This window comes from Chenopodium album, chromosome 2 (assembly GCF_948465745.1).
Source record: "Chenopodium album chromosome 2, dcCheAlbu1.1, whole genome shotgun sequence".
NCBI classification, from domain to species: Eukaryota; Viridiplantae; Streptophyta; class Magnoliopsida; order Caryophyllales; family Amaranthaceae; genus Chenopodium; species Chenopodium album.
The window spans coordinates 36,385,835-36,409,789 of NC_137835.1; the positions used below are offsets into that span (position 1 = coordinate 36,385,835).

Below are 23,955 nucleotides of genomic sequence, written 5' to 3' on the forward strand. Positions count from 1 at the left end.
TTTATTTATTTGTTCTTAGTTGTGTTTAGTTGAACCTCTCTCTATTTCACAAGCTTTCCTAGTAGTCTAATTAGCACAAATTGATACACTTAGTCCTTTTGGGTTCGACCCTTTACTTGCCACTAACTAGTTTAGTGTAAGTTTAGGTATTATAAATTTCTAATTTGGTTAGGGTTAGTAGTCCCAACGACCTACTTTTAACCTCGATCAATTCCCGTTACATATCTAGTATTTAATTTGAGTGCAACCTGCAAGATAGAAGAGAAGTACAATGATAAGGAAAATGACTAACAAGTGGTAGAATATGTTAAGGAGATTGACTAACAAGTGACTACTACAAGAATTTTAACGTGTCTTTGTCTTCAGAGTTGCTGCCCCTCTTAAACCAGAATGTAAATCCGTGTTTAAAAACAACTATGTTCTAAAATTTATGTAGCATATACATTATACATGTTGTACACAGTTAATTAAGGTTTCATAAAATTTTAATCAACTACCCGACAGCGAATCTCATGAGTATGACCTTATACTGGGATATATATTTCAACAGGAGATAGTTTTTACACCAAGATGACTCTACAGCCTCAAAATATGACATAGCCTGGAGTCATTACCTGCATAGTTATCAACTTGTCACACAAGCTCAAGCATATAATACCAAACTTGTATATCCCATCTAAGTTAAAATATCTCACAAACATTAGAATCTAAAGGTATCCAGGCCCTAATTTTAATTATATTATTGACCTATCAACCATGTATACTAGAAGAAAATATGGAAGGTTAAGAAATCGGCAACAATCCTTAAATTAAAAAAAATAAATTATGGCATCTTAATGTAAGGAGAGGAGCAATAGCCAGGTAATTTTATCTTTCAAAAAAAATTAAAGATACAAGAAACAAATAGTCCAATAGGGAAAATTACCAGGTAAGTTTATCTTTCAAGAAAAATTAAAGATACAAGAAACAAATAGTCCAATAGGAAAAATTACTAGGTAATTTTATCTTTCAAGAAAAATTAAAGATACAAGAAACAAAATGAGCCAAGTCCCACACAAAATTATTCGACATACACTTCAAGCAAAGTATCTTACAATTTGGTTTAAAAGGGAAAATCTCAGATTATGAAGAGGAATATCTCCTATAATAATTAAGTTACAAAGGATTTGACTAATCAGCTAAACCCAGAACAATTATGTGACAACCAAAATGATAAATTTAGAGTTTTGATCCATTTGTCAGCTTAGCTATACACATTAGTCATTCGGATTGCCCAGAATGAGTGCAAAAACTAAATGTAGCAAGTAGGCTGAAAAAAGATAGCTAGAAACCATAGACCAAGCAGGTAGCATTAGGTGTTTCAAAGCCCTCAATAATGGCAATATCCTCAAGCTTTATTTGGTGGAAAGTTCTTAACCAAAATGATAACATTACAATCAGAGCTCTAAAACATAAATACTCAAATACCGGAGGTAAAATTAGAGCCTTGCCTTATGATCCCGTTCTGTTTCTGCAGGAATCCGACAACCCGAATCCAAGATCCGAAGCTCGAGTATATAACCCGTTCTGCTCCTATCGGCCAAGTAAGAACCTACACAAAGAGAGGAGATTAGCTAGCCCCGGGGTGAATCCGGGAATAACCACTCCAAAGATTAAGTCAGCAAGTGTTTATGGAAGAAAGATGATTTAGAGAGAGAAAGTAATGAAAGAGAGAGAGAGAGTAGTGAGAGAAAGAGTGTAATAAATGCTACTCTGTTTATAAAGTAAAATCAGATTATTTATAGGTTTACTAAGTGACAGATGGTAGTTTAACAAGTAATATAATTTCTGCCACATGTCAAACGCGAGCACGACACGTGGCAGCTACTTACATGCCGATATGTATACTTTATACAGAAATGCCGATATAAACAAAATCTATTGATGGATCGAATTCAAATAGTATGTCAGTCTGTCATACCATATCGGCCTATATTGATTTCCGTTATGTAGATATTTCCCCATACAACTAGCCCCCCGAGTGAGGACGTTTGATCAAGTGATCTAACGTGGTCACTTGTTATTAGTATTCTCATTTGATTCGATTTGATTTATAATGTGAGGTTGTGACCGGCAAACAAGGTTTTTCCGTAATTATATCTAGGCTGGGAGCGAAAAACTTCGTTTTATCCCCCAAGTAACCTTGTTTGCCGCTAGCAAACAAGGTTTACTGTAATTATATTTAGGCTGGGAGCGAAAAACTTCGTTTTTCCCCCCAAGTAACCTTGTTTGCCGTTAGCAAACAAGGTTTACTGTAATTATATTTAGGCTGGGAGCGAAAAACTTTGTTTTTCCCCCCAAGTAACCTTATTTGTCGTTAGCAAACAAGGTTTACTTTAATTATATTTAGGCTGGGAGCGAAAAATTTCGTTTTTCCCCCCAAGTAACCTTGTTTGCCGTTAGCAAACAAGGTTTACTTTAATTATGTTTATGTATGGTGGCTTTAAATTTTAGGCGGGAAAATTGTATAAGTAGAGGACACGTGTTGACGATCTAACGATTTATTTTTTAAATTAACATTTTGTTCTAACCGTTAGATTTCTGACTAGGTGTCATATCAAACGTCACCTTTTCAACTTCCTTTTTAACTTCTCTTTCCTTTTTTTTTTTTTACTTTTCATATTTTCACATCTTCTTCACAAAAAGTTGCGAATTTTACCAGAGAAAGCTGCAATCTTTATTTGGGGTAACCGCAATTGGGTCTTGCTGGACTTGTCGCATTATTGAAGCATCAAATATTCTTCTTTGCGTCGTCGCTGCCATCGAGTAGTTTAAGGTATTTTAAAGATTTCAATTTCAATTTGCATGCATTGGAATACATTCGCTGTTTGCCCATTTTTTAGTTTTTAGTTGGTTTATTAAATGTCCAATAATAATATTGAAGAAGAACAACCCACCCTTAGTACTGTTAGGCGGCGTCTTATTAGGCAGTCTTTGGGAAAAGATCTCGGCCATAACAAAAGTGGGGTTTCATCTTTGTCTAATAATATTGACGACCCTTTTCAGCCGTTATCAGAGAAAGAGCAAAAGGAGGCTTTTTACCGTCATAAGATACTAGCGGATTGTGAAAAGGCACGACGCCCTACAAACCCTAACATTCCCGAGGGCGTTGAGGTTCTTGAAATTGAACCTGTTAGCATCCAGTATCATTTGCGGAGTTTTGCTGACAAACCTGATTTTGATCAATACGGAACTAACGTCGGAAATATTCATATCAGAACCTCCAGTATGCCGAGATCTAAGTCGACTGACAACCCATCTCAGACTGCTGATGGTGCAGCGGGGCCTAATGTTGAGGCTGAACCAAGCAAAAGGCCTGCCAAGCACAAGTTATAAGCTCTTCTAGCTAGAGGTTCGAAATCTCCTGTTCACGATTCCGCTATCAAATCTGTGTTAAATGATGACGATGATAGTGATGAAGAAGTAAATCAGGGCGATAACACTGAAAGCCATGAGAGAGCCGAAATGATTGATCTTATGGCTCAAGTTACCCATGAGGAAAGTTTAGATGAGGAGTATGAGTCTGAAACCGATGAGGTTGATTTTCGAGAACCCCTTATCTTACCCTCTAACAGTAAGGTTGCTGAGGTTAGTGTTAGCAAGGTTTGGCTGAAATTGGCCGAAGAAAAGGAATATTGCCGTAAGGCAAAAAGATTTTATGGTTTGCCGGATGGGTATGAGTTAATACTTCCACCACCTTCTGCTACTGTTCTTGATTGTCCTGATGGTCATATTGCTATTTATGCCAAACACTTTGAATTCGGCCTCCGATTTCCTCTTCATCCTTTTATTGCTAAAATTTTTAAGGCATGGAATGTATGCCTGGTACAAGTTACTCCTCCTACTATTCGTGCCGTTATTGCTCTGGTTTGGGTTTTGCTGTATAAAAATTTTCCGTTAACCTTGAACTTGTTTAGGAGGTTAATAACTTTGAAACGTGATGGACAATCCGAGGGTTGGTGGTCATTGTATACGGCCTCTCACAAGTTCACTGTAAACCCAAAGTTGTCAAGTTGTAAAGGTTGGCAGGATAAGTTCTTTTTCATGAGTGTTCCGGAAGATTTTCCTATCAGGAGAACTTTCTTTCGGCCTCATCCTCGTTTCGGCCATATTGCCGAGAGAGAGCTTGGCCCTCAAGAACAGAAGGCCTGTGATTATTTTGACGTCGTTAGGGCCAATATCGGTGGAAAAACTCGTGTTGTTCCGAAAGTGTGGTTGCCAAATGTAAAGTACATTTTGAACAACGCACCACTATCTTATATCGGTTTATGTCGGACTAACGCTTATGGTACTAACCTTATAAATTGTTGTTATCCTTTACGTTGTTAGTACTTACGCATTAATATGATACTTTTGTTGGTATTATTTTTACAGATATGGTTTTTAACAGTTTATACTTATTAATAATCTTTGACATTTAGGCCCACAGAAGTTGGACAAGGCAGCACTCGGCTTATCACCTGACGGCAAGAGAGTGGTGTCCCGTTGTCCCCCATCTCCAAGACCGGCATTAGAGACTTTCACTTCTTTTTGCTCGCGTGCCCCTACACGTAATCCTAAAAGAAGAGCAGAAGAGATGGCTGATGAGAATGTGAGAAGAAGTCGGCGTCTGACCTCATTGGCTAACAGACGCGGTGGTAGTGTTCCTGCCGTTTCTACAAGAAAGGAAGATGAGCCGGCATCAAAGCGGTCAAAGACCGACACTGAATAGCCAAAGGCTCCATCGCCACCTAAAACTTCTGCTCCCAAAAAAACAGTTTCGGCAATGGCAACAACCGGTGAAAATGCCGATAAGGTGTTTGAAGATCTTACTGTGTCTCCTGCTCCTCAACAGGTAATAAACTTGGTATATATAAAAATTTACTTGTGATAACGGCCGAAAAGAAAATTTTTATTATATCGTTCTTATTATTTTTATTATTTTTTTACTAACTTATTTTCTATTAGGAAACTGTTCCCATTTCTGCTGAACCTCAACAGGTTGGTCCTGTCAATTCCGACACAAGTATTCCCGGTATTACTTATCGGGGTGGACAGTGGATTGAACATGTTGAAGGAAAGATTCCAGATGAGGTTCTGAATAGAGTAAGGGCTCCTGAGGGCCGTTCTCGCGATCAATGGCGGCCTGAAATGGACGTCTTCCGTAATGAATCCATTTTCACTGATGACCCTCTTCGGGGTGGAAATTTGGGATATCGGCTGCTACGAAATGTTTCAACTCTAGTTGATAGGCCGTCTGGACTTATCGGCCCAGTTGCAGCCCAACATATGCATGATCTGATGAGGGTATGTAGTTATAATTTACTATGTATCCATTTTTTTTTTACTTTAAGACACATGACTTATATCTTTCATATTTCACTTGTTTATAGGCGGTTGCTTCTGGAACAGAGTTGGTTGAGATGTATAGATTCTATCAAGATAAGTATCATCAGAACATGTCTAACCAACAATCTCTGGAGACAGCTTTGAAGAATGCCAGAAAGGCTCTTGATGGAATTAAGCTGATAAAAGCGAAAGATGATGCCGAATTGTCATCTCTGCACGAGAAAGTTGAAAAAATGAAAATTCTTGAAGAGGAGATAAAGGATCTTAAATCTCAGCTTGAAGATAAGAACGCCTTGAAGAACCAACTTTCTATTGCACAGAGTGATCTTTCTAAGGCTAAGGCAACAATCGACAACTTAGAAGGTCAGCTGCAAAAAATGGAAGCTGATAAATCTGGGTACGGCAAAGGGCGGTTAGCCGTTATTTGTCATCGGCAGAGTTTTGTAGTAAACTACAAGATCGTTTTGATGGTGGGTGGACTACTGCTAAGAGGTGTGTTGCTCATGCTATCGGCCTAAAACAAGAAGACTGGGCAAAGATTGAAACAACATTTAATAATGATGCTCACAAGACACCTTCTGGATTCGAGCAACAGGAGTTCTCAGACGCAGATATCTTTAATCTTGCTCCTCCTGCTGATATCGGCGTTTCTGACCCTAAGATTTTGGATTCTCCTGAAAACAAATCGGCTTAAAAGGGCGGGCAGCCATCACCATCATCATCTTGCGGCTCTTGTGTTATGGGGCCTTACTCACTGTAATTTCTATTTTGATTATGTACTTTTAGAAAACTTGCTTTTGACATATACCCTTTTGTGGTGATGTCTGTCGATCTTGTTTTAGCTTTGCCAAAACATCGTTTCTTTCATAACACTATGCTTGTATATCTTTAATGTATTTACGTTTTTATGCAGTTCTTTTAAATGTTATAATTGTCTCGGTTTTAACTTTTATCAGTTTTAATTATTCAATTTAGAATCGATTTACTTTACACAATTCGTACGCTATACTTATAAGCATAAGGATATCGACATAGCCCCTTATTAAGACTGTAATATTGGGCGTAGTATAGCCCCTTATTCTTCCCCGCTTAATACAGACATCATTTTCATGATGTATGTACTTACATCTTTTTGTATACGACAATAGTTTATGTTTTGTAACTCATTGGTCACTTGTGCAACTATATAATAGTTTCGCAAATACCCTTATCGGCGATCATGTTTTAGCTGCGCCTCATGTCGGCGCATACTGTATAATGATTTGGCCGGGATATTATATTGAACCAACAACCTCGTGATTTAACGAATACAACTGATCAGGTTGTAAGAGCGTTATCGTCACGGAAGTGGTTTTTGGCTGTCCATCCCAATTCATGGTGGTCTGTTAATTGGAGGATGCCTTTATACACAAATTGTAGAGTAGATCATTGCATCTGATTTTATTTATCATCACTACCATACAAAATACTTAAACTCAACTTTTACATTATACATAGTATTTTTTAAGAACTGCGGTATTCCAGACATTCTTCAGTGGCTTTCCGTCTTAAGATTCCAGATAGTATGATCCTTGCATTACCATGTCTCTTATTCGATATGGACCTTCCCAGGTAGCTGTTAACTTTCCATCTTCATTCCCCTTTCCTGTTGCCGATGTTCTTCTTAACACTAAATCTCCGACATCTAGTGGTCGGTGATTAACTCTCTTATTATAGGCCCTTGACATTCTATTTTTGTATGCGGCCGATTTAACTGCCGCTTTTTCCCTTACTTCTGGTAAAAAATCCAACTGTTGTCGCAGTAATAGATCATTTTGCTCTTCGCAGTAATGCTGTATTTTGAATGTCGGCAGACCGACCTCGACGGGTATAACGGCTTCTGTTCCAAAAACAAATGAAAAGGGGATTCTCCTGTTGCTTCTTTAACTGTTGTTCTGTTCGCCCATAAGATCTTTGGAATTAAATCTGCCCATAACCCTTTAGCATCTTTGACCTTTTTCTTTATTGCCATTACTATCTGCTTATTCTGCTTCTGCTTGGCCGTTTGATTGCGGATGGCAAACTGCTGCATATGCAAATATGACTTTGTAAATTGTCATCAAAGTTTTTACAGGCTTACAATCAAACTGTGATCCATTGTCAAAAACCATTGCTCTCGGAAGGCCAAATCTTGTAAAGATATTTTTCCAAATGAACTTTCTGACTTCTGTTGCTGATATTGTAGTTACTGGTTCTGCTTCGATCCATTTGGTGAAGTAATCTACACCCACCAGTAGGAATTTTTGACTTCCAGTGACAGAAAGGGACCAACTATATCCATCCCCCATTGTGCAAACGGTACTGGATTCAATATCGGCGTTAAATCATTTGGTGGCCGGTTCAGAATAGGTGCGAACTTTTGACACTTTTCACACTTTTTAACATAAGAAGAAGCATCTTCATTCATTGCTGGCCAATAATATCCTCTTCTCATTATTTCTCTTGAAAGAGCTCGTGCCCCTAGGTGATTTCCGCAAGTTCCTTCATGAATCTTTTCTATTAACCTTGTAGATTCTTCTGCCGTTATACATCTTTGTAATGGGAACGAGAACCCTCTTTTATAAAGTTGACCCTGGTACAGTATGAACCATACGCTATCTTTTTTTATTTTTCGAGCTTCTTCTTTCTCTATCGGCAAAGCCCCTGTCAGCAAGTATGTTAGGATTTTGTCATACCATTGCTCCCCTAGCTGAATACAATGAATGGCCTTTGCCGACTCGTCTATGCTTCTCTGCTTCAGAACCTCTACCATAACAGTTCTCTCTAAGTCATTAAAACTTGAACTGGCTAGCCTTGCTAGAGCATCAGCCTGCGAATTTTGTGCTCTCGGCACCAATTGAACTTCGAAATATTGCAGTTGGGCTGTAAGCTCATTTATTTTTTCCAGATATTTTATCATCGCCAGTTCTCTTGCTTCATATTCCCCACGAAACTGACTGGAAACCAATTGTGAGTCAGTTTTGAGAACTAACCTTTTTGCATCTGCCGCTATAGAAAGTTGAATGCCCGCAATTGCTGCCTCGTATTCAGCTTCATTATTTGTTGCTTTGAATTTGAACTTCAAGGCATATTCAAAAATTTCTCCATTCGGGGCTGTTATCACAATACCGGCTCCAGATCCCATTAAGGTTGCTGAACCATCCACTGATACCTGCCATGTCCCCAATTCTTCCTCCTCGTCATTGTAGGAGGTTTCTACAACAAAATCCTGATAGAGCCTTTGCTTTTATTGACACCCTGGGTTTATAATACAGCTCATACTTCGATAACTCAACAGCCCACTTCAATAACCTTCCTGATGTATCCATTTTTTGCAATGATTTTTCCAATGGATGATTCGTAAGGATTTCTATTGGATGTGCATCAAAATAAGGTCGTAATTTTCTAGCAACAATTACGACAGCAAAGGCCATTTTTTCTATCACTGGATATCGTCGCTCAGCAGCATTAAGGACATGGATGACAAAGTATATCGGCATTTGTTGTTTGGCCCTCTCCACTATCAGGACTGAGGCCACTGTTTTTGGTGACGCCGATATATATAACTGTAAGTATTCTCCCGGCTCCGGTCATGCTACTGTTGGGAGAGACTTCAAATGGTTTCTTACCATCTCTAAAGCATCAGCTTGATCTTTTCCCCATTCAAATGATTTGTTTTATCGCAGAACCACAAAAAACGGGAGCGCTTTATCTGCCGATTTGCTAATGAAGCGCGTTAAGGCTGCCATTCTTCCTGTTAAACTCTGAATGTCTCAAATTGATTTAGGTTGTTTCATTTCAAGAAGAGCATTAACCTTATCAGGATTTGCGTCAATGCCCCGTTCATTAACCATAAATCCTAAAAACTTTCAGATCGAACTCCGATAACACATTTTTCTGGATTGAGCTTCATCTGATATTGCCGCAAAGTTGCAAAAGTTTCTTTCAAATCCTTTATGTGATCTTTTTTTATCTTGCTTTTTACTATTGTATCATCTACATATACTTCAACATTACGGCCCTTCTGATTTGCAAAAATTTTATCAACCAGCTTTTGATATGTCGCCCCAGCGTTCTTTAGCCCAAACAGCATTGCCTTGTAACAGTATACCCCGGCATCTGTTATGAAAGCCGCTTTAGGCCAATCAGCTTCATGAAGACTAACCTGATGATATCCGGAGAATGCATCTAAGAAGCTTAACATCTCATGGCCAGAAGTCAAATCTACCAACCTGTCTATCCGAGGCAACGGATAACAGTCCTTTGGGCAAGCTTTATTCAGATTTGTAAAGTCCACGCACATCCGCCATTTCCCAGTCGGCTTTCTAACCATTACAACATTTGCCAACCATTCTGGATAAGTACATGGTTCCATAAATCCTGCCGTTAACAGCTTGTTGACTTCTGCTTGAATGGCTTCAATTTTCTCTGTTGAGAAGTTGCGCTTCTTCTGCCTTACCGGTCTAAACCTTCGATCCACATTGAGCTTATGCTCCATCACTTCTGGGTGTATGCCCGGCATATCGCTTGCCGAAAAGGCAAACACATCTGCATTTTCTCTCAATAGGCTGATCAGATTACACCTCATTTCAACGTCCATATCGGCCCCAACCTTAACTGTCTGATTTGGGTTCCCTGGTCGGAGCTCCACCTGTCTCACCTCCTGGTGACGGCCTCGGCGCAGTTTCTGGCCTAGAATCGAAATTCTCCATTGACAAATCTCGCACTGTTGGCTCTCTTGCTCGTTTCGGGTTGTTTGTTACTTCTCTTTTCTGCCCCGGATTTTTTAGCGCCGTGACATAGCATGATTTTGCCATCACCTGTCCGCCATGTACCTTTTCCACAACCCCTCTATTCGACACATAAGCAATAGTTAGATGGTAAGTTGATATTACTGCCTGTATGTCATGAATTATCGGCCTTCCCACAATTCCATTATACGCCGATGGTACATCCACTACAAAAAATTCAGCCATCGCATCTCTTGCTGTTATACCATCTCCAAGCCTAATAGGGAGAACTACACTCCCTTCTGGCCTTACCGTCGAACCGTTAAACCCAATAACCGGATATGATACCGGCGTTAAATATTGTCGGCCTATCATCAATTCATTAAAGGCTTGCATAAACAGAACATTTGCTGAACTTCCTCCATCAACTAGAACTCTTTTCACATCGGCTCCATTGATCTTTGTTATTAATACAAGGGGATCATCATGAGGAAACACTATTCCTTTTGCATCTTCCTTGGTAAAGGTTACATTTGAAATTTCAGACGGTTGTGGGCGATCAGCAACATCTAATGCATTAACAATGTGTCGATATTCCGATAGGTGCTTCCATGCTCCACTTATGGTTCCTCCGTGAACTGGTCCACCGGTTATTACATCAACTCTTTTTCCAGTGGACGACGGTGGTTGCCCGCTTTCACCTTGTCGGTTCACCTGACCTTGTCTTTCTGGCCGGTAATCTACTTGCTGGCGTTCTGGCTGCCGATATTGTTATTGCTGACTTTCCCCAGAGTGTAACCGATATTGAGTAAGATGCCCCCTTCTTATTAATTCTTTGATATTATCCTTCAACTGCACACAGTCCTCAGTGTAATGCCCCACATCTCGGTGGAACATACAATACTTCTTGGTATCCCTTCCTTTCGCTTTCATCGGCATGGGCCTCACCCATCCTTCTCGGTTTTGATTTATAGAATATATTGCAGCCCTTGGTGCATTTAGAGGTGTATACGAATTATATCGCATTAGTGCTTTGGTTCCTCTGACCTCTTGGCGGCTTCCTCCTCTTGCTGCAGCTGGATTCCTCGACCTTACAACTCCCGAAGATCCCCCTTCAGACATAGGGTGAATTCTATCAGTAGAACTTACTCGGCTGCTTGTTTTCATCAATTCCTCACTCTTAATATAATCATGAGCTTTGTTAAAAGCTGCAGCTAATGTTGGCTGATTTTTTCGGGTTAAGTATCTCTTAAATTCTGAATCATTCAGACCGTTCATTAGTGCCATGACTGCTATCTCCTGCTGCAATCTTGGAATTGTATTGGCTTCATTATTAAACCTCCTTATATAATCCCTTAAAGATTCATCTGCCTTTTGAGTAACAGCCATTAACTCTCCAGAAGTTCTCTGCCGAACACTATTGCTGACATACTGCCCCACAAACATTTCGGCTAACCGCTGGAAACTGTGAATTGCTCCATTTTCAAGATTATTGAACCAATCGGCTGCTGCTCCAACCAGAGTGGTGGGAAATACTTTACACCAAACGGCATCAGAATTGGTGTATAAAATCATGTGACCCTCATATGAGGTCATGTATCTACCTGGATCTCCCCTTCCATCATACCGACATGTCGGCATTTTGATTTTCTCCATTGGTTGATCAAGGATGCTTTGTGCAAATGGTGATGCTCTCAACTGAACTACTCTTCGCGCCGCTCCTTGCTGATAAGTTCCCGTACTTTTATCTTGACCTGAGGATCAAACCTCTGATTCTCTAGGGGTTTGCTGGGATCTTATCGGTGACCCCTCATGCCGGGGTCTTTGCGAACTTCCGCTCTGGTTAAATTGATTGCCATGAGCTGTAAAAGGCATCCCTCCTCCATCTTGGGTTGCCCCTATTTCTTTTCTTTTCTTGCTCATAGCGGTCATTACTCTTGCAGCTGTTTCCAACTCTTCTGATGTGAACCCTGCCATAGGGTCTATATCTGCTCCAGTCTACCCTTCAGGGGTTAACGGCATATGGAATTCATTACCCTCCAAAGTATGAGTTTCATCCTCAATCTGAATTTATGGATCAGGCATTTTTTCTTTTTTTTTTTTTTTTTTTTTCGGAAAGTATGAGGCTCTTTCAGGCGATAGAAGCTATTAAGTAGCTCCCCTCCTAGCGTCAACTGTTTTTGCAGGAATCCGACAACCCGAATCCAAGATCCGAAGCTCGAGTATATAACCCGTTCTGCTCCTATCGGCCAAGTAAGAACCTACACAAAGAGAGGAGATTAGCTATGTTTCTGCAGGAATCCGACAACCCGAATCCAAGATCCGAAGCTCGAGTATATAACCCGTTCTGCTCCTATCGGCCAAGTAAGAACCTACACAAAGAGAGGAGATTAGCTAGCCCCGGGGTGAATCCGGGAATAACCACTCCAAAGATTAAGTCAACAAGTGTTTATGAAAGAAAGATGATTTAGAGAGAGAAAGTAATGAAAGAGAGAGAGAGTAATGAGAGAAAGAGTGTAATAAATGCTACTTTGTTTATGAAGTAAAATCAGATTATTTATAGGTTTACTAAGTGACAGATGGCAGTTTAACAAGTAATATAATTTCTGCCACGTGTCAAACGCGAGCACGACACGTGGCAGCTACTTACATGCTGATATGTATACTTTATACAGAAATGCCGATATTAACAAAATCTATTGATGGATCGAATTCAAATAGTATGTCGGTCTGTCATACCATATCGCCCTATATTGATTTCCGTTATGTAGATATTTCCCCATACACGTTCTTTATAAGGGATCAGACAGTGACATGCACATGCCTTAATCAAGATTAGAAACACATGTGATAAATTCGATGAATAAGTACGAAGTATTGAAAGCAATTAATACCAGAAAATAATATGTACCTTGTTTAGGTTCCTCTTCTTCATCCGTCACAAAAAATGTTCCTCTTCTTTGACATTCTTTCATCTTAGCTCTACCTTAATATTCAATACAAGCTGTTTCATCTTACTTGATTTGCTCTTCTATCTTAGAAACTTATGCCACGACATGCACAAACACATAGATTTCTAGACAAGATCAAAGGAATTTTAAGGAAAAAGAAGTAGATAGGAGGCAGGCAGCTCACATATTCAATAAAATGTGTTGGGGGCAGGTCAGTTATATCATGTTTTAAAGCAACAATACTACATGTGACATGTTGAAACTATTGTTGTACCTCACCTGGTGTATCCATTAGAGTCCAAATCTCCAGCAACATGTTAAGAAGATCTTGAAGCTGCACAAGATTAATTATATTAAGCACACAAACTTAGTTGCACAAGATTAATTATATTATAAGAAATTCACTTTGAAGAAAGTTATCTAAAAGACTACATTTTTACACTGTATGACTCCTCTAGCTTAAGCTCTCACAAACTCTTGCAGTTTCCTTGAAGGCTCAATCCGAGGGAAATACATTTTTATTATGTAGTTATCTAGAGAATTGAATCAATGAAAGAGTAAATAAAACATCTAATTATAAAAAATATTAAGCAATGATTTGATTTGGACACAATGATCATATTTAAAACAAGTCAAACTCAAAACATCAGAGTTGTCAAAATCATCTACTCTCTATGAGCAAAAGTATTAAGGAAACAAGCATGAAAAAATTAATAAAAACTCACATGCATCACGCGTACACGCGTTTGAGCTCTCCCCTGCAATATTATTATCAGATGCGGAGACTCAACAAGCACATAATGTGTCCCATACAAGGATTAACAATACACAAAAAAAAAACACACACACACACAAAACAAAACAAAACTTTCCCTTCAAATACTTTAGCAAGATTGACTTTCAATGAGGTTGATCATATATAGTGGTTTATGATGTCAATAGATAATATATTAAAAACAAACTAATTAGTTGAGCTATGATAATGTTGCTAATGATACTTTGTCCGTGGCACATGTGCATCTTATTTGATGAGCTACAAGGAAACTAATGAAACATGAGCTTCAACTTAAACATAAAGGTAAAAAGGTATTAAAGCTCAAGTGTTCCAGAAACTTTCAACTACACGGCCAAATCAATTTATTCACCACCTTGCCAAACACAAGAATGCTAACACATCTTTTATGAGAATATTTAGATATTTCGTTGGTATCTTAACTTATCTGGATGTGAAATGATAAGTCAATGCAAACTTATAAACCTTGAAAGCTCAACGTTTTGGTTTTATTTTTTCCTGTACCATCAAATGATTGATTTCCAATGAAAAAAAAAACATAAATCTTAGATATAAGCTAAAATAGTGAAATGTACGCAACTTTTTTTTTTCCTGATATCTAAAACAAATTAATCACCACTATCAATCTATCATACTCCATAAGTTCTATTGTATTATGAATATCTCTAACCAATTATGTAAAATTATATTGTATTTAAATTCCACATAGTTAGTTAAATCCCATATGGTTGAAACCCGATCTACGCAAATTTTGAGTTCATACTGTAACACCCAGCCGAGAAAATGAAAAGGGATTATCTGAGTAATAAGACTAAAAGAGTGAAATTCTGCAACAATTGAAATTCTCAATTAGACCAAAACCAAAAATAATTGTAGCCTAAAATGCTCACTAAGTCCCCTGTACCCAACACGCCACACAAATTAAACCCTAGATTTAAATACAATTGGTTTCTACAACTACATGAAACTAAAAATTCCATGAAATTTCACAACAACTCAATAAAATTAAGTGTATCTCAATAAAATAAAGCAAGGAATTGTTGAGAATAAGAACGAGATTGCCGTAATTTGACGAAATTGAGAAGGAGCAGAAGAAAATTAACACGACTTCGTCCCTAATTCATTAAATTTCAAGCGGTTTCAAAAGATAGCTGAGATTGTATAAGAACAAAGGATAGTGATGAACAATTAGGCTTAGTGTATGAAGTTTTCAGATCTGAAAGCCAAAGAAAGAGGAGAGAGAAAGAGATGGGGGTTTCTTTTGTGCGAGTGGATAGCTGGGTGGTTTATGATTTTTTTTTACACTGCTTTGTTTGAAGTTGTGGGCTGCCTTTGAGTCACGTGCAACTCATACATAATTTTTGACGCTTTTCCAAGTCGAGAAATTTATTTGACATAAAAAAGCGTAAAAAAAAAGCGGGAATTTATTTTTACACTAACGCCTCATACACAGCGTCGAGCCAATAGCGTCTAAAAAGTAAGGGATTTGTAGTAGTGTTTACAGGTTTCATTCCAAGAATTAGAGATATATATAGTGTGTTGAGTTATTTCTCTATTAATGTCTGGCATATCTTCATATGACTAAGCAAATACATCGATAAATTCTTTAACTAGATTAATTAAATATGTTCTTTCTTCTTATTTAGTGTTAGTCTGATTTTAACTTCTCTTTTAATGGTTGAAACATTTGAGATGTCAACCGTTTCAGTATCCTTAATTACCAGTGTTTTCTTTTCAAGTGTTTTCATTGATTTAATAATTTCTTTATCATTTTCATTGTTAGTTAAGCACTGCTCGTCATCTTGGTTTAAGGAATAACACGAGGAGTAAGAGGAAGAAGACATGTTATTGAATTCAAAAATCATTACATCGAATAAAGAAATGTCCTCAGGGACTTGATTGCTAAATATCCTAGGAGTAGATGCTAAAATAGAATAAGGAGAAGAAGAAAGAGGTGCTACAGCTAAGGACTTAGAATACTCTACAAGGAAATACTCTGACTTTGACTCTGACTCAGACCACTCTTCAAACATTGGTCCTTGTCCTGTTGTTATTAATATTTTTCTTTCACTTAGAGTAGTCACCTTGACCGTCTTGCGCCATCCTTGCACTAAACCCTCTACTGGAGTGATGAGTTTTGTAGGGTCAAAATTCTTGCTTTGTAGAACTATTTGAATGAGCGAGGAGTTATCCTCCATATACTTTGGCTCATCCTTCACGCTCCCAAAGAGGAGTCCCATGACTTTAAAGTCAAAGCATGGGGGGTGCTTTCTTCTTATGGATAGAAGTTGGGATCTCATCTAGAAAGTAACAATCCAGAAAGATTTCGGACCCCGGTTGCCTTATACCATTTACAACAAAGGGGTTGGGAAATTCATAGCATGGATAGTCCTCTCCTTCTCTTATAAAATGTCCATTTAGAGTAAGAGGATATTGGTCCATTGGGATTGCTTTCTTTTGGGTGTGAGCGTTCCTATGCACCTTAGACTTTTTCTGGGCTCGCTTTAGATCTTCTAGAGTCGGTTCGAAACCAAGTCCGAAAGTATCTAACTTAGGGAGGCCAGGTAATTCCATTTGTTTTTCTATCTCCTTTTTCATTCCTAGAGTCATTCCCGGAAAGTGTCCCTGTCTCTTGAGAATAGAATTTACCGTCATATTAGAGTGGGGGTTATGGAAAAGAGGGGTCCATTCATCTTCCTCGATTAAGGAGACCTCTTCATTAAAGCCCCACAAATATTCATCACTCTCATCGTGCTCCACATTAACAATCGAATTTTCAGTAGCTTTAATCCTCATAGGTGAAGCATCAATTGTAATAGGAATCCCTCCAACTATAGCCTTTACTTGCTGATGAAGGGATGAAGGGAAGGCCTTAAGGTCATGAATCCAAGGGCGTCCCAACAATAAGTTGAAGGCAGCTTTAAAATCTACTACTTGGAAGGTAGTGGCATGTTCTATTGCTCCCACCGTTACGTTCATGGTAATCTTTCCAAGAGCTTGGCGACGAATGTTGTCGTAGGCTCTTATTCCTTGTGTTGACGGGGTTAAGTCCTCATCCCTTATTCCTAAAATTCTCGCAGTTCTAAGTGGACAGACATTGATTGTCGATCCATTATCTACAAGAGTCATTGGGACATTCATCCTCTTGCAGACTACTGTGAGGTTTAGAGCCTTGTAATGCTTGTCACCTTCCCGAGGTAAATCCTTGTAAGAAATGGTGATCAAGTTAATAGGACTAGGGAGATCACTCATGAGAAAGTTAGTCAACCCCTCAGGTGTGGTTTCAGAATCTATCCGTATCTTGTCCAAGGCGTTCATTACCGCCAACCTATGTTCTCGGGATGTAGCTAGAAGTTTTCATACATTCATTTCGACATTAGTCTTCTTGAATTGTTTGACAACATCATTGTCCTGTATAATTTGTATGGGAACTTGTTGTACGGTAGGAATAGGTTGTGTAGAGATGGGAGGTTGCATTCTCCCTTATCTTGTGAGGACGTCTATGGGTGAATCTTCTTCATCCCAAAAATCACATATTGGATATATGACTAAAAGTGGAGGTTCTTCCTTATCCTTAAGATAGATGTCTTTGTCATCGTTGTCCTAAACCTCATTGATACTAATATCTTGTTCTTTTGGGATTTGAACTAACTTCTTGTCATCAATAAACTTTTGAATCAAATCTTTGAAATTTAAAACAATTCTCAATGGTATGATGATATGGATAGTAGAACCTATGTGTCCTCTTTAACGAATCAAATGGTCTCGGTTCGAGAGGCTTAACCTTGCCACTCTCGGAGAGCATTTTTAACATTTTAGTGTAAGAAGTCCCAATTGGAGTGTAAGGCTTATTACTCCTCTTGGTTGTGTCAATTACATGGAGAGGAAATGGCTTCTTCTCCATAGGTGGAACTTTAACATGCTTGCTTTGAACCACCTTTTCTTCCTTCTTCGCGAATTCAATAGCTTCATGCAACAAGTCTATTCCCTCTCACATCGATCGTATGAGAATCCATACTTCTTCCTTACTTGCAGGTTCTTGTCCAGAAGGGAAATCACTCATGGCATCGAAAAAGGTTTCCTCCTCTTATTTGATAGCATGAATTTCTTCAACAGGTTTGATGAGGGATGAAGGATCGACATGGTTTTCCTCATCAGAGATAGCCAAAGAACCAGATAGAAGTGCATTTTTAGTGCTTGGCTTCTTGCTTGGAGGGGGCATTGGAAGCTTATTGCTGTCAATCAAGTCTTGGATAGCTTCCTTAAGCTTCCAACAGTTCTTAGTGAGATGGCCCTTGCCTTGGTGATATTTGCAATATGCGTTGGGGTTCCAGTTAGCTGTCCTCTTTTCAACAGGTGGATCCCCGAATAGTCCAATGCGAGCTATAAGACCTTTTGCATTCAGCCGGTCGAACACGGTGTTATAACTCATACCAATAGGAGTAAAGTTCCTCCTAAATGGTTTCTTTTGTCCTTGGTTGTTCATGGCAAGGACTTCACTCAAATTAAAGGTGTTAACATCATTTGAGTGGGTGGTTTTAGAAGAAGAAAGATTGTCGTTCTTCTTACCTTTCCAGCCACTGTGGAGTTATTATTATTAGCAGCTTTTTGTTTAGCAAGGTCGTCTTCAATGTTAATTCCAATATCATAGACGGCCTTGAAAGTATGTAAGTTGTTTTGGTACTTAAGATTTTTGGAGTACTTTTCTTGGAGATTCTTAATGAACATCCTTACATATTTCTTTTCACTTAATACTTCAATCATCCTAGCAGAAGTTTCTCTCCATTTATTAAAGAAAGAAGTGAAGCCTTCATTCTCTTTTTGTTTAACTATTTCAAGTTCTCTATGATCAATTTCAACTTGAATATTGCATTTATATCTATCAATAAAAGCGTTTACAATAGATTCCCAAGTATAGGTTTTCCCTTTATCAAGGGAAAAGAACCATTGTTGGAAAACGGTTTCAAGAGATAGAGAAAATAAAGAATGAAATACTTTCCTATCAATCCCCTTAATATTCATTATAGTCTCAAAGGCTCTTAAATGAAGATAAGGGTTATCAGTTGCCTTGAAATTTGGGATGTCGTTGGCATTGAACATCTGCGGAAGAAGCTCCTTGTCCACCGAGACTCCTTGTGCGCTAATGCCCTGGAACCTGTAGTCATTAGATATCTTACTCTAGCTCTCTTGTATCAGCTCCATTTGTTGGTGCTAAATAGGGTCATTGATTTTGATGGTTAAGGTCTTTAGCATCTCAGTAACACCAGCCATTTGCTTCTTGATCTCATTAACTTCTTCTTGACTCGCCATTATCTTCTTAGCTTTTCTTTTCCTACTGACTGGTTTATCAAAAAGTTGTACTTGAACGAAAAGGTTGTTTCTTATTAAACGCCCTTCCTTTCTTGACCATGCACTGTAAATTAAACCATTTTATTTGTTTTAATGACTTGACACAAATTGATTTTGGCTTTACGGGTTTATAAAGAAAAAGAAAAAGGCAAAAATAGGGTGCATATTTTTGGGAATCAAGTATATGGGTTCAAACAAGTGGTTTAATTGGAGGATTAATATCCGACTTACCCCCCTAAAAAATGACAGAAAACACGCGCATACAAGACTCTCTAGACATGGTCAAAGTGTACATACATATTAGTGTGTGCTTTATTTGTGAGTGCAAGTGACATGCTTTGACTCTTGTGTAAGACCATGGGACTAAGTGTTTAGACTCAATTAAGGACTAAATAAGGTTACTGCCATTAACAAAATAACCAAACTGATTAATAAAATGTTTAATTAGACTCGTCGTGATGACTCGAGCAAGAATCTGAACTGTCATCAAAGCAACATGACTATCGCCGCACACTCCAGTGCAGCATAAGACGACAGAGTTGTCGCACGGCGTGGCACAGCAGCGTTTGGCGCTGCAGCCCAAATTTTTGCGCCATTAATGGAACATTAATCAAGGACTGGTTTCAGTATTTTTACTATACGGGACAGGCCTAAAGTCGTACTTATTCAGTTCTGATTAATTTCTTAAACTTTAATTAATTAATTAATCATGAAAAGTCCTTTTAGTCATTAATTAGTTTATTTAGGCTTAAACACAAGTCAAACAAATGGTTAGGAAAAACACATATAGTATGCACAACAAATAATGCACAAGTAGTCAAGTAGGCACAATATCATGCAATGAGTTTGCAACCTAACCATGGCTCTAGTTCTCTAAAGTTTGGGATATAGGTTAGTCAAAGAGGGTCCACGGTTATGAGTTCGGATGCACCGCGCGAAAGCCTTACCTTTGGAAGGGTTGGCGCGTGTGGATGGGATCTCGCGATTTAAACTCGCTTCCATGGTTTGGTTAATTCAACATTTTCGAATGTACCCTTTGTTGTTCAGAGAGTTCAATCAGGTAGATGGAGCATGAATTCCCAGAGGGTTTGTCCATATGAAGAACACATATAGGTTTCAAAAAAGTGAGAAAACCTCAATCAGGAAGTAGAATCGAGCCAACAGTGCTAGAACTGGTCGAAACAAGAAGGCAGATTTCTGGCTCGGTATTGGAAGAACGCAACACCAGCCAACAAAGACTGTCGCCAAGGTATGAGCCCTGTCGCCTGGCGACAGAATTTTCGCTCGGCGATAGAGCCATATCTTCGGCGAGGCTCTGTTTTCTAGACGCTAGTTCCTACATGCCTCATCAATTGTCTGTGTTCTTAGAATTTTCTAGTTGTGAAAGATATTCCTCAAATTTCCTACATGTAAATATCCTATGTTTTGACTCATTACGGATGGTCATTCCAATGAGAACCTTTTTTTCTGCATATGACAATAATGCTAATCGAAATTACGCACATGAAATACTTAGAACTTTTCTAGTCTCATCCACTCATTCTAAATCATTGCCGAAATAAATTTCATGAATTAAAATAGAAATCCTCCCCAGTGGAGTCGCCAAAAATTGTAGGAAATATTTCAAGCATTACCCCAAACTTGAACCCCACTGTGATCATAACCTTAAGTACGGTGGCGTCCAAAGGGAAGGAAGCTAGAGCAAAAGAGTTGCCAACAAGTTTTAGGAACTTGTAAACCGTTCACAAGGTGAAGGTTACACCCCTTAACGATCCAAGAGATCGTCAACTCCAATATGTCTTGAACAAAAACTGGAAGTTCGGGGATGAAGGTACAAATCCAATTTAAAAGAGAATGAACCTGCCCTAATAATAGGCCTCTACTTTATTCTTCTTATATTCAACTGCGCTTTCTGACTAACATGCAATCAATAGGTTTTCCCTAAACTTTTTTATCTATGTTGGTTGAATATTAATGCACAAATAAATCTATTATTGTTGATCACTTGAATTATAATCAAATTAACCTAAACAAGATTATTAATTATCTTATTAAGCGTAATTACAAGTACAAATTCCCTTTAAACATGCATAAAAGGGGTGATCAAGCAATAACAATATCTATAAACATCAAGCAACATAATAAACATAATTATTCAAATATACCCATCGAATAACTAATCTCTAATTTTTTAAAAATTACCCATCAAAACAACTTAAAAGTAACCATTCACCCATTCCAAAATTCATCTACTTTAGTAACAAGCAAGGTTACTAATCTCAAATTTATTCAAATATACCCATCAAAACAACTTAATATTAACCATTTAAACATTCCAAAATTCAACTAATTTAATAACAAAGTTCACTAATCTCTAACTTATTCAAAATAATCTATCAAAACAACTTCAAATTAACCATTAAAAGTAACATACCAAATTTCACCTATTTAAGTACCAAGGTTAATATATATTCTATAATTATTTCAAAATTATCCACCAAAACACATTAAATTAACCATTAAAACATAATGAAATCCAATTAATTGAGTTTCAAACTTGACTAATTTGTAATAATTTCACAATTTCTCAATAAAAAAACCAGAAATTGCTAAAAATTGAAGTAAAATTATATTTAAACCTAAATTTGAATTTTCTTAACAATTCTTCAACAAGCAAAAGAAATTAATAAAAGTACATAATTGATAAAATAATTGTGAATAAAGAAAAAAAATTAAACCTAGAAAACTCAAATTGTGGTTTAATGTACCTTGAAGGGAAGGAGAGATGGAGGAGCAGCCGTGGAAGGTGGTGCGGTGGCGCGGCGGCGATGTTCAGGGCGGCGGCGCGGCGTCTTCGAACAGCTCCAGAGGACACGAGCAAAGAAGAGAAGAGGAGAAGAGAAGAGGAGAACAACAGAGGAGGCGCGGCTTCTTCGAACAGCAGAGATGGAGGAGCAGCCGTTGAAGGTGGTGCGGTGGCGCGGCGGCGAGATTCAGGGCGGCGGCGCGGCGTCTTCGAATAGCAGAGGACACGAGCAAAGAAGAGAAGAGGAGAAGAGAAGAGGAGAACAGCAGAGGACGGACCCTTAATCTGGAGGCGCGGCTTCAGATAAACATCAGAGAAGAGGAGCCAAGGTGGTGTTCAAGGTGGCAGCAGTGGTGGAGGGAAAAGGAGGGGACGGAGGCTAGGTTCGGGTTTTCTGGGTTTGAGTCGAATGAAACAGTGGTCGTGGAGGGAAAATGAAAAGAAATGTTAAGGAAAGGAGGAAGAAAGGAAGGGGGAAGAAAGGAGAGAAAAGGGCCGCTTATTTTTTTTTTTAAAAAAACCACCGGTTCACAAAGGCACCGGTTCAAACCGGTGCTTTTTTTTAATTTTTGGCACCGGTTTGAGTTGAACCGGTGCCTTTTATCAATGTATAAATCCCGCCCAATTTTAGGCCGGTTTTTGGCACCGGTTTGGCTTGAACCGGTGCCATTAGGGGGTTGCCTTTTTGTATTTTTCTACTAGTGTAATAATTATAACAATAATCATAATCATTATAAAGAATAATATTATTAGCAATATCCTAGGCATGATACTAACAAGATTAATAACAAACCCTAGCATGTCACTAAACAATAAAAATCCAAGCTTTAACCCTAACATGATACTAACATACTATTAAGAAAGAAATAGGAAACATCACAACAATCATACTTGATATTAGCTAGGAATTTTTAGTTGTTACCCTAAACATGATACTAGGAAGCAATAAAACATCCTAACATGATACTAGAAATCAAAATAACAATAAAAATATCAATTAAACAATTAAAGAACTTACTTGGATTCCTCGTACCTCTTTCTAATAACAAAATACTCACGTTAGTAACTTCAAGGAAAATATAAGATTAAACAATTAAATTAAATAATTAAAATACAAATTTGGACCAAAGCCTCAGAAATACCAAACCTTTCACGTCTAGGGGGAAGACAACTTCGAATTTGGCTAGGTGTGTCTTGATCTCGTGAATGCAGAATTTTGTTTGTAAAAGGGTTGTTTAGAAAAAGAGAGAGAGAGTATCAAGCAGAATTTTGTTTGTAAAAGCAGAATTCTTGATGAGAGTTGATGAGAATTAAATGGAGAATTAATGAGAATTGATGATTAAAAACGGAGGTCTAAGGACGCTATTTATAATGAAAATAGTCTGGATTTGATAAAAAAGAATTGGAGTTTGCAAAGGAATAAAACACACCGCTGTCGCCACAACTGCCCCTGTCGCGAGGCGACAGCCAGACGTTCGACGATGCGGGAGATTTTTCTTACACGTTTTCTATTTTTTTATAAAATTAAGCGCAAAAGTCCATACGAAGGATAAAATTGTAACTTTGTTCAAAACACTTCTTTTATTCCAAATAAAACTCTTAAAACTTAATTATCAATCGTAATCACATTAGGATTCAAAAGAACCTTCTAGAAGATTCTAGAAAACTACAATCAATCCTAATTGCATTACAATGATAATTCATAATAGGCTATCCTCTAGATCATTGGGTCGCATAAAAAGATCAAATCGGGCCCAGTTTAGTAATTTTTGGCCATAACTTCCTCATTATTCATCGGAATTGGGCTTATAATATATTGTTGGAAAGCTCTTTTCGAGCCCAATCCAATTACACTATTATTGGACCCTTTTCATAGACCAAAATAAACTGGATTGGCTATTTTCATAAAATATGTTTTTGAAAACAAAAAGAAAGAATTTA

The 23,955-nt window shown here is 38.1% G+C and overlaps 1 protein-coding gene across 3 annotated transcripts; it reads right to left on the reverse strand.

The window, feature by feature from the left end:
• Positions 1-333: 333 nt before the first annotated feature.
• On the reverse strand, positions 334-15,128 carry LOC145598142 (uncharacterized). 3 transcript variants are annotated; one of them, XR_014103484.1, is made up of 4 exons: positions 13,792-15,128; positions 13,499-13,599; positions 13,027-13,400; positions 334-614 (listed from the first exon to the last, which is right to left on the reverse strand). XR_014103484.1 is itself a non-coding variant. In XM_081654462.1 (4 exons), the coding sequence occupies exons 1-4, from the start codon at positions 13,795-13,797 to the stop codon at positions 12,399-12,401; spliced, it is 225 nt and encodes a 74-aa protein (XP_081510588.1). In that variant the 5' UTR covers positions 13,798-15,128; the 3' UTR covers positions 10,140-12,398. The 3 variants fall into 3 exon arrangements, 2 of the variants coding, with proteins under 2 accessions (XP_081510588.1, XP_081510581.1); XM_081654462.1 differs by lacking the exons at positions 334-614; positions 13,499-13,599 and adding an exon at positions 10,140-12,487 and having other exon boundaries at positions 13,027-13,101; positions 13,346-13,400; XM_081654455.1 differs by lacking the exon at positions 334-614 and adding an exon at positions 10,140-12,487.
• Positions 15,129-23,955: the final 8,827 nt, after the last annotated feature.

Bases quoted from the DNA above. Each gene is read 5' to 3' on its own strand.
- LOC145598142 (XM_081654455.1), bottom strand. From the start codon at position 11,771: ATGGAGAAAATCAAAATGCCGACATGTCGGTATGATGGAAGGGGAGAT.